Genomic DNA, 15,532 nt, shown 5'->3' on the forward strand with positions numbered 1-15,532 from the left:
CTTCCACTTCATGATTTTTAAGGCTGCTGGAAGCACTTTGGCCTTTCCATCCAACAGCCACTGGCCCATGAAACCAAGCAGGGTGGGTTTTTGGAGAGTGTGATGCCTCAGGCAGGGAATTTCAGTCAGGCTGCTGTTACCAGGAGAGTCACACCGATGCCTGGCAGCCAAGGGATTTGTTCCGTGCTTACCATACTGACTGCTTGACTGTGTCTAGACCCACAGCTTGGGTACCAGGATAGAGGGTATACTGGGCACAACACCGGGCAGGGCTGTGTTTAAGCCTGAGGAGCAGTGAAGCACCCTGATCCAAGCCCTGTTCCCAAAAGTAGAGGCAGCCCACAGCACTCAGAGTGTGCTTTAGGAACCACTTGGGGAGCTGCCTGTGATTTTTTTTTTTTTTTTTTTTAAACACCCACTCCTCCTGAACCACATTCAGTACCTTGGCATGTACCGTGCAGTGCGGAGGTACACGTAGGAGTCAGCAATAGCTTGCCCTGATTTCTTGTTGTGAGCATGCAGAAGGCATGACAGGGCTCCCTATCTCAGAGCACTGAGATTATGAATTTCTGCCATGATATAAATAACCACTAATTGTTTCCGTTCCTGTAGCCTTTGTATTCTCTCACTCAGATAAGAGTTAGGTGGGCAAAAATTATTCACTGTCTTGGAAACCTGTTTTTTTCAGAGATAAAAATGTCCTTTACTTGTTATGGATCCTAATAAAATACCGTTGAGTCAAGGAAAGAACTCCCCTTGACTTCCAGACAGCATTCATTAACAGTTAAAACGTCTGCTCCCCCCTCCTCATTTTTCATTCGATAATAATTATAATAAGCAGATTTAGCAGCTCTTTCTACCTGCAGTGTTACCACACAGGTTTCATGTAGGAGCCACAGCACTACTGCTGGTTACTGGCATGTTTTGATGCAGGCAGAGTGGCACATTTCCCCAAAGTAGGGGAACGCTTTCCCTTGGGCTCAGAAGCTGACAGTGTCATCTGAGTAAAAAGGGGATGGCATGGGCCCCACAGAAGCGTCCCTCTGAGCTTTGAATGTTTAACTGCTGCCCAGTGTAAGCAACTAAAGTGGTTAAGATAGGCAGATCATCCCAGCTATTGAGACTGCAGCTCTGCATAGCCCTTCCCTGTGGACAGCTGAAGTTAGGAAGGGTGGATCCTGTCCTTTGCTGTCTGCAGAAGCATTACAAAGCAGATGAACCTCGGTGAAAATCTGTGCCACCTCTGACTCTTTTTAAAAATATGTCGATAGAAGGGTAGGCACCATAGCATTGGCAGTGGCTTTTAGAAATAGAAATAGTTTTCAAAGACAAAGCAGAGTAAAATTTTCATAACTAGTACAGATATGTGATTAAACCAGCTGAAGGCAAGACTGTTTTTCAATTGAATCACCCTCTCCCACCTTAGTTTTTCATGGATGTTCCTGTAAAATGCTTGCATTATGGAAAACTTGCTCTGTATGCTAATACATGACTTGCTCTACATGCTAATATATGGCTTACCTTTGAAGTAACTTGTTCACAGGTGAAAATATTCTTAATTGTTTTCTATCCCTTTGTTTTAAACATTGAAATAATGGTGAAGAGGTAAATGTTGGAGAAAAAAGCTGTGATTTGTGCCTATGACATGGGTCACTTCATAGAAACGACAATGGGTTTATCAATGATACATGAACAGCAAATAGGGCTAAATTGGAGAAGTCTGGTATTTGCCATTAATAATTCAACCAAATGCATTTCCACTAACTCACATGTGATTTTTATTTTTTTTTTCTCCACTCAGCAGCATGGTATCTAAACCCTGAGCTGCTGGAACAAATCTGCTTGCAGTCTGCATCATGTGGGCCAGTGTGCTGGGGAGGCAGTGTCAGGGGGAGGACCTCCTGATAAAATATTTTCAGCAGGAAGGTCCTAATACAGTTTTTCCCTCTGAGAGAGAAAAAGCACACCTGATAGTGTCAGTTTTTTGCACCCCAGCATCAGTCAAGTCAATTTTTTAACAAAGCCATTTATTCTGCTTTGTGCCTTGTAGCTAGCCCACAGGTGACTAGATAATGAATGCTTAGCAACTGTATATGTTTTTTCACAGTTCCTTGAACAAGGGCATGAGGGAAAATGTGCTTGTTGAAAGAAATTCCTCCAGCAGCTGAATCTGTATCACTCTCCTCTCTGCCCCCTTTGTAAAAGGAACTTGCACGAGATCTTCACCCTTTCACGATCAAGGCACTGTGTACATTTGAGGCCAGTCATTTTCTTTCATGGAGCTACCTTTAAAAGTATTCTTCCAAGTACAGCAGGAAAAAGAATGTGTTGCTTCTCACCTCTTTATTAATGTTACACTCACCTTTGCCAGAGGTGCCTAAAGGGAGAGAGAGAGAGAGAGAGAGAAAAAAGATGATTAAAACAAAACAATTCTGCTGCCTCCTGGTATGGTTCACCTGGCACTCCATATAGCCTTTATAATACAGCATAGCTAATTGCTTGAATCCTTAACATACTATAGGAGTAAGGCCAGTTTTAATGCACAAAGTAGATTGATGTGAGCAGTAGGATGGATCCATATTGATTCAACATCTTAAACTTAAAAAACCCCAGGTTTTGCTAGTTTCTCTACTGCTGTGCTATTTTTTTTTTAATTAGATTGTATTGTCCATATTTATCTTCTCTGTGGTTTAATTTCTGTGATGAATTACGAGAAAGGAAAATGCAGTCTGCCTTCCTGCAGGACTGCCTCAGTGCCACTGCCAGTTAAAGGGTCTCTGCAAACCACTATAAAGCACTTCAGAGACACCAAGTGTTCTTGAGGTGCCACAAGTCAGCCCGAATCTGGACCTCCCTGTCACAGCAGAGACATTTCCCACTTGAGCAGAAAGCAGCAGTTCCGTGAGCTGGGAGCTGGAGCACCTTGTCAACTCTCTTGGGAGTTAGGCACTGGAGGATGCCCGTGGCCTGAGGTCCGGACAGGCCACAGCTCTGCTGTTGAGGAGTGCAGTGACCCTTGTGGCTTCCTTCTGCTACTCCAGCTTGATATTGCACCCACCTCCTTCCACAGCATTGCTTCTGTGGGCAGCGGTATGCTCCTTGCACGTGTTTGAATGGCCTTCATGCTGTGGGGTTCAAAATAATGGGTGTCACGCTGTCAAGTCACAAAAATAAAGGAGTTAATATTGAGTGTATTTTTACACTGTTCTGTCAAGGGCCTGTTTCTACTGACTAATAGTTGTTAACAAGGCAGAACCTGTTTGACAGAGTTAAAAAAAAGAAAGGTCTGAATACCTTCACAACTAAATGAAGCGTAAGTATGCATTTTAACCTCGGAGCAAGCATCGCTCATACTGTAGAGGGGCAGTTGATTATCTCCTGCTCCAGGAAGGAGTGAGCTCATCCGAGTATCCAAATACAGCACTCAACAGTTCACCATGGATCGGTTTGCCTCTGAAGTACTGGGAGCTGACTGAAGCAAAACCAGGACCACAGCGATCCAGCTCCGTTCAGCATGTGTATTAGCTGGGGTTCACCTGGTGTCTCTGTCTTCCATTTTGCAGCCATGGGACAAGGTGTGCAGGAGAGGTGTCGGCTGCTGCCAACAACAACATCTGCGGCGTGGGAGTTGCGTACAACTCCAAGGTGGCAGGTACGGTAGCAACTCAAGGTGTAAATGGTCCTTACGCCACTGTGCCATAGGCAGAACTTGTCCTGCAGAGACAGGGAGCGTTGCCCAGGACAGGACTACAGGCTGGCATTGGGCCATGTGTTTATTATTTTTCACAGTAGCTGGGGAGAGGAATTTCTCCATGGCTTTGCCTTTTCAACTGAGGGCTTTATATAGCCTCTTTAATAACATTGCAGAGGAACAGCTCTGCTCCTTCTTATGCCAACTCCTGTTTGTAGACTGATTTTTCAGTGCTTCTTCCCTGCGTAGCTGCAGAATCATTTGTGACAAATCTCATTTTGCAGGAGGTAAAATACAAATTCCTGCTGCACTTAGAAACTGCTTGAAAAGGCAAATCCCGTGCTGCTCTTACTCTTCAGGCTCTCACTGGGCAGGGCCTGCAGTGCTGTAAATCTGTGCTCACTGGTTTCCTCTGTTTTAACAAGCGATGCAGAGTGGCAGGAGTGGATGCACAGAATGAAATGGGGGATGCCTAGCACCCAGCATTCACACCTCGGGTGTGTTGGGTATTTTTACTTCTAACTAGCTCTTGTCTGTGCCGATAGACGGGATACAGTGCTTGGAGTGACTTAGGCACTTGGACAGCATGCGTTGGTTTAGTTTAATCTGAAGAAATCCAGTTTTCCTGCTCTTAAGACTGTTCCATGATGAGAAAGAACCACGGCACAGCAATATACTTGTGTTCCACTTTCATTTGCTGATCCACACTAAAACACCAGTGTGGGTGCACCCATTGCTTCCTGGGTATGGTTCACAGTGTGTGTGCATGGGCAGCTCTGCTCTGCTTGGCCAGTCCCTGTTTCACAGAATCACAGAATCATCTTGGTTGGAAAAGACCTTGAAGATCATCCAGTCCAACCGTTGACCTCACCCTGACCGTTCTCAACTCTACCAGATCCCTCAGTGCTGGGTCAACCCAACTTGGGACGGGGACTCCACCCCTGCCCTGGGCAGCCCTTTCCAACGTCCAACAACCCCTTCTGGAAAGAAATGCTCCCTAATTTCTAGTCTAAACCTTCCCTGGCACAACTTGAGGCCATTCCCTTTTGTCCTGTCACTTGTTACTTGGTTCAAGAGACTCACACCCCCCCCCTCTGCACCCTCCTTTCAGGTAGCTGTAGAGGGCGATGAGGTCTCCCCTCAGCCTCCTCTTCTCCAGACTAAACACCCCCAGTTCCTTCAGCCACTCCTTGTAAGACCTGTCCTCTCTTTCACTGCAGTGTCAGAAGAATTTGGGGAAGGCTACACTTCACCTGTCACCTAGATGACTGAAAGCTGAATGTCTGCTCCAGAAGGGCACCAAGCAATGTTTGCTAAGCTGTTACCCCAAGAAATACCACTGAGACTTAGTAACTGACCCAGCAGATCTAGTGCTTGTTCCCTTCAGTAGTGGTAATGTCCCCTTCAGGGATGGGACGTCGCACAAAATTTGCATTCCAGCAACAGCTACTCTTAGAGGACGATGCATTGAGACATATTTTGGCTAGACCTCACCTGTATGATTAGTATAACTCCTCAACTCCAAGCTGGTTGCTTAAAAGTCAAGAGGTTGAAGGCCTTTACTGATGACCAACAGCCTACAAATAATCTTTGATATTTGTCCACTTCGTAGCAAAATCCCCCCCGATTTTTGGAAGTGCCAGCCTTTCCTGCCCGAGGACAGCATGCACCTGTAGCTCCACCACCTGGTCAGCACGAACGTGGGCGCTCATTAGAGCTGAGTCTGCTGCTGGCAGGAGTCAGGGTCCATGTGTGCAAGTTGGTAGCCAAGGGGCATTGTGTGTTTTGCTTCTTGTACCTCTTTTTTGCCCTAAAGTTAAACCAGATGGCTTCGCTTCTTCTGTTTTTCCCCTCCTCCCTGGGGTCGATAACTAATTCTGTGGTTTCAGTGCAGATCTGCATTTTACAAGCATGTGACGGAATTTCTCACTCATTGAGTTTAACTTCATAATTTCTAGCTTGAATTAGCAGATCAGGAATATATCCAGCTTTGGTCTGGTTTATATTTGAAGTTTATACCACTTTTTTCAGCCTTACATTTGGCACATGGATTTTGTGTGGAATATAGTAAAAGCACTGGCTTCTAAATCAGGGTCCTCGCTGCCATTCATACTGTTTGGCTCTGTGGTATTGATTTCTTCCCATCTGTGTCCTCAAACTGTTGGGAAAAACTGAGCTTCAAATCAAGGCTACAAATGAGAGTTGGAATGTATCACTGGTTAGTCAGGCCTGTCAGTGAAACTGTCCTATGTGTGGGGTGTGATGGATGTGAGGGCTTGTGCTGCTATCTTTGTCACGCTCTCTGGCTTGCTTAGGGCCAACGCTTGGAGGTTCTACGAAGTTGGCATGTCCTAGGACTGTATCGTTTAAACTCTTAACTTGTGCTGCAGTATGGGTTAAAGGATGCAGCTTTTAGTTTGCTTTTTTCTCCAAATACTGGCCATATTTTGCTATTGCGTCTGCATGTTGACACAATGATATCTTTCCAGGAAATTGTTGTGTAGTGTGTTTTCCCCTCTGATTAGATTCTGGAAGAGAACCAAAATAAACAGAAAAATTACTTGAAAAACTAATGAAGTGTCAGCGCATCACTGACTATAAATTAGAGATGGATAACAACTTCCCTAGTTGTTACAAAATACTATTTTAAATACAATTAATATTACTTAAATGATAGGAAATGCTGAGATTGCTGAATACTACTGTTTTAAAAGTGTTTTCAAATAGTAGATCAAAAATACAGTGTAATCAGAAAGGTAACAATAAAATGCTTTTTCTTTCTGGGCCACGCTGCATTGCTGTGGCTGGGCGTTTAAGTGCTGCCATCCTGCTGGGTAAGCACAGCCTGGTGAAATGGGAATGGTGAGTGCAGAATCACGGAGTGGGTGAAGCTGCCAGTGAATTAAAATACCTGTAACAGGGGGACTTCTCCAGGTGCTGAGATTTCGTCTTGTGCTGCATAATGCAAAATTTATGTTTATATTGATTAAATCTACAGGTATTCGAATGCTTGACCAGCCATTTATGACAGATATTATCGAGGCTTCCTCTATCAGTCATATGCCTCAAGTCATAGATATATATAGTGCCAGCTGGGGACCAACTGATAATGGAAAGACTGTGGATGGACCTAGAGAGCTAACACTGCAAGCAATGGCAGATGGTGTGAACAAGGTAACAGTCTTATTAAATAATCTGGATATTGGGGCAGGATGATATGTACACACACTGAAACCAATGACTTGGGAATACGTGTTCCTCCCATAGATATTGTGGAACACAATGCAGTTGTGTAAACTGTCCCAGCTTTCAGCATGTTCCAAGGTTCATCGATATGCTCTCTGCAATATTGGTGGCATTGCTTTTATTGTATAGTCTTGGGGTAATGTGCTGTCTTGCACGGAACTGTGTTTATCTCTGGTCAGCTTACATACACTTTTCATATGCCATCGCAGTCAAAATGGAAGCGCCTGATCCTGTAAATATTCCCCAGGTTGAAACATGCCAGCTGTACTACTGACATAACATTGTCTGTTTTGGTGTTTTACCAATTTAATCATCATTTAGGATTTGTATCATCTTTCAGGTCACTCATGTGATTATTATCATAGCTGTGATTGAACCACAACTGTTCAGATGTCCATGGAGTAATACTATTCCACAGCAGCAGGAGCCTCCCTGTTTATTCCCACCTTTCCACCTCCTCCTAGGAACAGTCTGTGGTCTTTGTTAAAGACAATGAATACCATCCTGAAATCTGCTAAACCTGTACTCTGTTAGAAAGGTTGGGTAAAATGTGTGCCACAACTCAAAAAGAAAACAAATCAGGCCAAACCAACCAACCAACCAACCAACCAACCTTTCACGGCTCTGTCTCCATCTCTTCGGTGTCATGTACCCAGGACAACCACAGCTGCTCCTGGTGCCGTAAGGAACAAGCCTCCTCCCCTTGGTTGATTGTAGATGGGTTTCCATAATTAAAAGATATGAAATTCCCCAGAACGTGAGGGGTGATTTTTGTGTGGGAGCTCCACAATTACTCATTTTTCCATCCAAATTATTTCTTCATCTTACTCGTGCCAGTTTCTCCCACTCTTCATCACCACCTCTCTGTGAACAGCACATTCAGTTTACCATGTTTTGTGACGTGATAATTTATTCTACTGCTGTGGTAGGTAGTGAAGCATCTAAAGCTCTCTCAAATCCTGAGCCTCAAATGTTTTGCCTATAACAGATGAATTACAGTCATCTTCATGCTCTCACCCATAAAATTGGCAATGTACTGCAATAACACGGCAAGACTTGTCACAGATTTCTCCTGAGTATGCTCAGTTCTGTACTATAAACTTTACAAACCTCTGACGAGCTCAAAGTCCCTCTGAAGTCATGTTACATAAGCTGCCTTCCTTCTCATGACTTTCTTTCATTTATCTAGTGTTTCCATAAAGATCCCCTTAAATACTTCTGTCTTGGGAAGAATCTTTCTTGGGTGTGTGACACAGTTGATATGTTTTTAGCAACAATGTGATGTCTTATAGTTAGTGGATACTTGATCTTCCTTCCACTGATGTTGGTTGGAGCAGACATAGGTAGAAAAATTCCCATATAATTTTTGTGTTATTCTCCTCCTGTGTGGAACTCATCTAAAAGTAACAGAAAAGACACTAATAAATCTGGCAAGGGAATGCTGAACTAAACAGAGGTATTTTACCCCTCAAGAGAAACAGATTTTAAATTGTAGTAACATTTTTTTGTAGTTTGGTGTTTAAAAGATATTTCAGTTAACCTATCGTAATGTCATATGCTTTATTTTGTGGAGATACTGCTGGAATTAACCTTTTCTTTGAATGTTAAGTATAGGAGAAGAGATTTTTCTCTTCTATTTTATTGTCTGGTCATAGTTCCATACTTAGGAGTGTTGGGCATATTATTCTTTTAATGCCTTCCCCTCAGAAGTGTTTGTAATTCTCTTTATGAAATAACTTGCAATATTAAGATCAGAAGGGGCCCTGAGATCTCTTGGGTTGAATGCTTGTGAAGGAGAGAGAGTGGTGACAGTGAGCGGTGCTCTGGGAGGGGTTGCTCTCAGACCTTATCAGAAAACATAAAATTAACAGGATGAGCCTGCATTAGGAAACCAGTTCTGTCAAACAGCCAATGCACAATTAGAGATCAGAAGGAATGATATTGGATTCTACCTAAGGAAGATATTGTTGTCCAGGGACAATTACACTTAATTTTATAGTGGCAGTATCCCAGCTATCTCCTGGCAATATGTGTGCAAAAGAAGAGACAGCTCCACCCCAGATAGCTCCCTTTGCGTTGGGATCATAGTTGTATCTGTCCTTATTTTGCTCATTACATTTCCTGTCATAGAAAGCTTTTTCTTTTTTTTCTTTTTTTTTTTCATATAGTTTGTTCTGCTCTGTCTTTGAGGAGAGCCAGATTTTCTAAAGATACTTTAGGGTGTCAGTGGATGCTGAGTACTCTCCATTGTGCTTTGAAAAACCCACTACAGACTTTCCTGCATGTAAAGGGAGATTAATAAACCTTTGACGTAATACCCTTTTACCTAGTTTAGGTCTATAATATAGCTATCAAATTTTCTGTTGACTGTACAAATGTAAATCTAATGTATTTTTTTCAGAATAAAAGCCCCTCTTACTACCAAGAGACAAATAAATGTAGGAATTTCTTAGTCTATAGCTGATTCTCACCAGAATTACGGTTCACAAATTAGTGATGAAGCTGAAGTATTGGCAGGGAGGAAGCAACATGCTGAGAATAAAAATGTGTTGTTAAACTAAAAGCAATACTTTCAAATGTCCTAGATGGAAATGTAAAATCTCTTGCACAGAGCAAGATTAATGTCCTTACTTCTAATGCAATAAACTAAAAATAAATAAGTGGGAGTGATACAAAATTCTTATGGGGAATATGCAGTTAACAGACACAGGTAGTATTTACCTTGTTGCCATCACACTTCAGAACCTGTCTCAAGGAGAAACTCACTGACAAAGAGTTTCATCCTTCTCCCAAACTCACTTCCACTGTCATGTCCTTTTGGCATACATTGCTGCTGGGGTGCTAGGGGTAACTAGTCGCTTGATAAGGATAAGGTGATGAAAACTGCAGAAACCATGAGACTTCTTGTTTGCATGTCTGTTTTTATGGCTTGAAGCCACACAGCCATAACCAGGTGGGCTAAGGCTAACATATATTCTTACTTTTCCTCTTCCATTTCCCATTTTTGGCATTTGTTAAGCTAATTTTTGCCTTCTGTCTTAATCATACCTTCCCTCTGGTGTGCTGTCCACTTGTAAGGTAAATAGCATGAATAAAGGCAGCACTAAAATAGCATAATTAAGGACAGCAGAATCTGTCCATCACACTGGCAACTCCTTTATGGGCTCTTTTACTAACTGCGTTTCTAAGGCTGAACACAAAGCAGGTGGCATGTGTGTGAGCTTGGTGTCAGCACAATACATGCAAACAGAAGGTATTGGGAAAGGGACTCAAGCCGGTTTTTGTTACTAAGACACAGTCCCATTCATTTGTTAGTGCCTTCTACCCTTCACTGTGTTATCTCGTGACTTTTGTTCAGGGGCAGTAGTCAGCAGTGTGACTGGGTCACTGAATGGTGGTAGTTACACTGCAAAGATAAATGAGCTCAGAGCTGAATTAGCAAGTAAGTGCTTGAGAATAGGGATTGAGAGTTTAATACACACAGACACCCACAAGAGTTTGGCAGTTATCGGCACTGGTTTGACACGGGCATTACCTAATCCAAATTCCATCAGCTAGGAAAGACATATTTGGGCTGTAATCAAAAAGGACTTAATACAACTTCTAGTTTTTTAAAGACTTAAGTTGAAACTTGCAAGTGTCCAGCACCTGCCTAATGAGGGGGTCTTGCAAATCGCCCTTTGCTCTGAGGCATCTGATGCTGGCTGCCAGCTGTAACGGGAGACTGTGCTAGACAGTGCCCGAGTCACTTACCCATCGGGGTAGTCCACAACAGGCTAAGGGCCAAATCCTCTTCTGTCTGGTGAAAGACAGATCCAGAGAATGCCCTCTGTCACGTGCTCTCTCTTTAAACACACTTGTCATGAACAAAAAGCGGATATCCTTAATGAGATTTTATTATCTGGCCTCTAGACTCTGTCTGAGCCACCCCATCTGTGATCAGCCAACGCATTATGACATCTAGGGAGAAAAGGTATCGTAAATCACCAACTTAACATTGTTCTGGGCTGTGTGTCACCTATTTGTAGATACATTTTTCTGATGAGCTGTGGAGAGATTTTACCACAGGTGCAGAAATACAAACTAAAATTCAGAGCGGAGCAAGAAGCCAGGATGATGGACATAGGAACAAACAGCCTTGCTGTGTTGAGCCCAGCTAGCTATCTCATCTGATTGAGAGGTATTTTTAATTTGAGAGAAGGGGGAAGTGAGCCAGTAGTAGCATTTTATATATAGTATGGCTGGAGAAAGCAATGCTGTGTGATTTACATATCCCTTGTCTGACCTGTGCTTACCCACTTTGGGGGCTAGGCAGCTTGGAGGGGGAGGTAGGGATGGGATTCCTGTGACAGCACACAACACTCTCAAATGTAGACTTTTTGTTCTCTGGTGCCTTGCATTCCAGAATAGTATCAGCAGTCATCTTAAACAGCAAAAGGTAACTAAGCTCAAGAACTAATTCCACCCATATTTTACGGTACATCCTGTTTTTAATGCAATATCCAGTAAACATTTCTTATTTTCATGAGTCCAGTTCTTTCCAGCTTCAGCTATTGGAACTTAAGGCAGTAAAAAGGAGTAATCAAGCTAAGCTGGTCTCTATCTATTGCATTTTTATGATGTAGGCTTTTATATTAGGAGGTTATGAGGAGTTGCTCATGGACTGAATTAATTTCTTGAGACTTCACTGGCTCAGCCAGAATATATAAGACATGATCCATTTGTGTTTGTGCTGGTGAAAACGTTATTGCTTCCATAATATGGGTCTACCTAAGAAAATGCTGCACAAGTACAAATTGTCAGGGGAGCAGTATTAATAATTTATAGTCTCATCATGGCTCTGTAATTGGGCTCACCAATGAAGGAAGAAAGGACGGTGTTAAAAATGAAAGGAAATATTTCTCATTTGCCTCTCTCCAAGGCCACAGACATTGTGTTATTGTTCTTTGAAATATGCTGAAGATAGCATGTTAATAAAGTATATGCAGTTAGATACCTCTGACATCGTTTTATTTGCTCAACAGCCAAGTGAAGATAGCGAAATTAGTTTATGATCTGGCAACCATCTGATTACTCCTTTTCTGAGGAAGCCTTACAAGCTTCTTTATAACTTGGGAGCATTGCTATTGTGTCTGGAATCTGCATTATAATTCCATGCCTTGTCTTATTTATGTAAGCTAACATCAAACCTTATTAAAACCCCACACGAGTGTGTTTTATCTGCTTGGAATTCTGAATTTGCCTGACAGGGAATATTTCCAGGCTTTTGCAAAACAGCATAACCAGCTTTTCTGACCTGTTAGTGGGATACACGACCTTTCACTGAGTACATGACCCAGGTTTGGAGATCAGTCTGTGACCGTCTGCTTTCCTGCCACAGACCAGGGAAGGGACATGTGCCTCTGAGGACAGGATGGGGACAAAACCCAAGTGCTCCTGATTTCTGTTGTGATACTGGCCTCCTTAGGGATGTCTTGGTCAACTCAAGACCTTGGCTGTCATAGGTTTGTCCTTTGCGTGGGCCTGTGACAGGGTTAAATATTGCCCTTCACAAAGACTTAAATGACTCATAAAGAGCAGAAAACTGCTCTATCAATAGGTTGGGCCAACATGGCAATATTTGTAAGCTCTACATGTAAATATTTTATTAACATGTAAATTACTGTTTTCTAAGGAGACAAGACAACAATGTAGCCTCAAAATGTAGATTTTGCTGTCTCACTCTGATCCCAGAAGTGTATTTGCCTAATCTCTGTGCCACAGCTCAGCAGCCATGTGCTTTTGCTTCCCAGCAAGGCTGGTGCTACAAGCCGAGAACCTTTGCAGAGTGTTACAGGAGCCACAGGTGAAGCTGTGAGGCCAGGGTTCATCACATCAGTTGGGAGCTCTGGGCAAACAAACCGGAATCGTCACTGGTGAAAAGTAAATCGGATGTTTAGAATCTTTTTCTGGGTACTAATCTAGTTTAGAAATATGGGATTGATTTTTGTAAATATTACCAATACCAGAATTACACCTGCAGAATTGCTGGACTAGAGTAATGCGTTATCACTTGTGGTACACAGCCCAGGATTCAACAAAAAAAGGAAAGGATAATTAAAGGTTTTGTCTCAGCATTTGCAAAGTTCCCTCCCCATTTCCCTGTTGGACTGAACTCTAATTGAAACCTAATGCAGTCTCTCTTCACCAAATGTGTGATTTTCCATTTGTTTCTCTTGGCTAACAGAAGTCCATCCAGTTTCAACAGTAATTTAGAAATAGAAAATAGCTCAAGCATTATTTTTAGCCAAAGGAAGTATTAACAATTATGGAATTAATTGGAGGTTGGTACTTGGAAGTTCAATACTCTTCTTGTGACCAAGCTGAATAAGTTATATAAAGCCTTTTTTTAGGGTTGAACAAGTACAGGGCTTAATTCTGTCAGAATCTCATATGCAGCAGTCTTTTGTACTTAGGTGATTATTACTTGACCCAAATAGTTTCAGAAATCTGATAGGGGGAACCAAACAGCCAACAGTGAAGGCAACAAAATATGAAAGGGACAAAACCAGGTGAAACATGACTGAAACATGGTTCCAAGTGATGGTTGACCTCTGCATAGCAGCCAAGTGTTTAGCTGAGTTCATGCTCTGCCAAAACGGCCTTTCCTCCTTCCCCATTGAATGCCTGAGGGTTAGACGGGCCGGCAGTGAAGGGGCACCACCTTCATCAGTAGGATAGTCCAGCTGCTTTTTATTCTGTGCTGAACTCCATGACTTGTGGGTGCACTGGGCAGGTCAGACATCCTGGGCTTTTCCAGGGGCACAGCACAGCAGCTCCAGGTTTTGGAGGGGGCTGGATGTGGCAGAAATGCTAAGGTATTCAGCTCAAACAAGACAGCTGCCCCCTTGAACGTGTGCAGTGCTGAGCATTGTAAATCCAGTTATGTTCCCTGCTTCATACTTTGGTGTCTTCATGGTTAAATTGCGATTACCTGGCTGGCTGTCAGGCACGCATTTCTGCCTAGATTTGCTTTAGATTTTAGCACTCCCCAGGAAATCAGTATAGGAAAGGAGCAAAGGGATCCAGGAAGTCACAGGCTACCAGATTGCTCTGAGCAGATCAGCCTGGCAGATGCAGAGGTAGCTGGAGGAGCCAGGAGAGCGGGGGCTCAGTGGGCTGTCCAGCTGGCATGCTGCCAGGGATGCAGGAACAGGCAGGCAGGCTCCAGAAAACCCTGGCAGTGCAAAAGATGAGCAGCAGTTCAGCAGTGCCAAGGACTCACTGCCTCCAGCTGGCTTATGCCATGTAGCTGGACTGCTCGTGCACAGAAGTGGTGGGGAGACCAGGGTAGAGTAGGGTCTCTGTGTAGGCTCCTGGAAGTCATGAGAGCATAGTCCGGTGCTCCCTGCCACATAATGACAGCGGGCAAATGGTCCCACAGCTCTTCCACAGTCTATCCTTGCCTTGATGTGCCCCAGCCTGGAAGCATAACGGCAATTATGTGTTGCCTGCCTGGGCTGCAAACTGTGCTTTCCGAGATAATTAGCAATCATTACTGAAGGATGCAGTTCTTAATTACAAAACATGTAAGGATTTTCAAATAATTCAGTCCTGAAGAGAAAGAAACACTCTTTTCAGAGGAAAACACAGTCAAAATTAATAGGGGATGGAAACTCAGTCCTATTCATAAGTCAGTAGGACCCATGGCAAAAACTTTGATAAAGCTGTAGAATTTTTCATTTTTTCTGGAAAACCAACCTATCTCTTACCATAGCAGGCACATAAATTGCTATTAAATTATATAGAAGGTGCTGAAACACTTCCGTTTTCTTAAGGGGAAAAATTACAAAATAGCTATCATATGTCATGCAGAAAGAAAGGTCCTTATAAAATAATATGTTACAGAAAGCAATTTCCAGTTCTGTAATTTTTCATATTTTTTTCAAAAGTGCTTCATCTGCATTTTCTTCCTTAGAAATGAGACAGTCCATAAATATTAGCAAACAATTTGGCTGTCCTTATCCTGAAATACTTTTCACTGTGCCTAAAAAAACCCAACCACCTCCTCGCAGTCAGGTGCTGCTTTTTTTTTCATTCTTATTCTGAGCCTGTCTGCCTGCTGGTGTCCTGATGCTGTTGTTCCCCTGTACTTGGCTTTTTAGGGCAGGAGTCCATTCTTTGTTTTTAACTTGTACTGATTGGAAACTGTTAGTCCTGATCTGGGACTGAAGGACTAGGCCAAAGCCCAAGAACATCAGGAACGTGCTTTTATGACTTTACAGAAGGAGGAAGCAGAGGGATGTTCAGAGTGATGGTGTTTGTCTTTCCAAGTCACCGTTACACGTGATAGAGCCCGGCTGTCCTGGGGCTGGCTGAGCACCTGCCTGCCCATGGGGAGTGGGGAATGAATTCCTTGTTCTGCTTTGCTTGTGTGTGTGGCTTTTGCTTTACTTATTAAACCGTCTTTATCTCAACCCACGAGTTTTCTCACTTTTACTCTTCTGATTCTGTCCCCCATCCCACCAGAGGAGAGTGAGCAAGCAGCTGTGTGGTGCTTACTTGCCAGCTGGGCTTAAACCACGACATCCTTCCATCCATCTTCAGCAACCTCGA

General features: G+C 43.1%; 1 protein-coding gene across 1 annotated transcript in view; it reads left to right on the forward strand.

The window, feature by feature from the left end:
• PCSK2 (proprotein convertase subtilisin/kexin type 2) overlaps nucleotides 1-15,532 on the forward strand; it is a 100,617-nt gene that overhangs the window by 70,765 nt on the left and 14,320 nt on the right. Inside the window, exons 8-9 of the mRNA XM_026844692.1 lie at nucleotides 3,564-3,652; nucleotides 6,690-6,865. Coding sequence (XP_026700493.1) covers nucleotides 3,564-3,652; nucleotides 6,690-6,865 — 265 coding nt within the window. The remainder of the gene's footprint in view (nucleotides 1-3,563; nucleotides 3,653-6,689; nucleotides 6,866-15,532) is intronic.

The sequence above is a fragment of the Athene cunicularia genome (assembly GCF_003259725.1).
Source record: "Athene cunicularia isolate RWA chromosome 3 unlocalized genomic scaffold, athCun1 chr3_part1, whole genome shotgun sequence".
In the NCBI taxonomy this organism is placed as follows: Eukaryota; Metazoa; Chordata; class Aves; order Strigiformes; family Strigidae; genus Athene; species Athene cunicularia.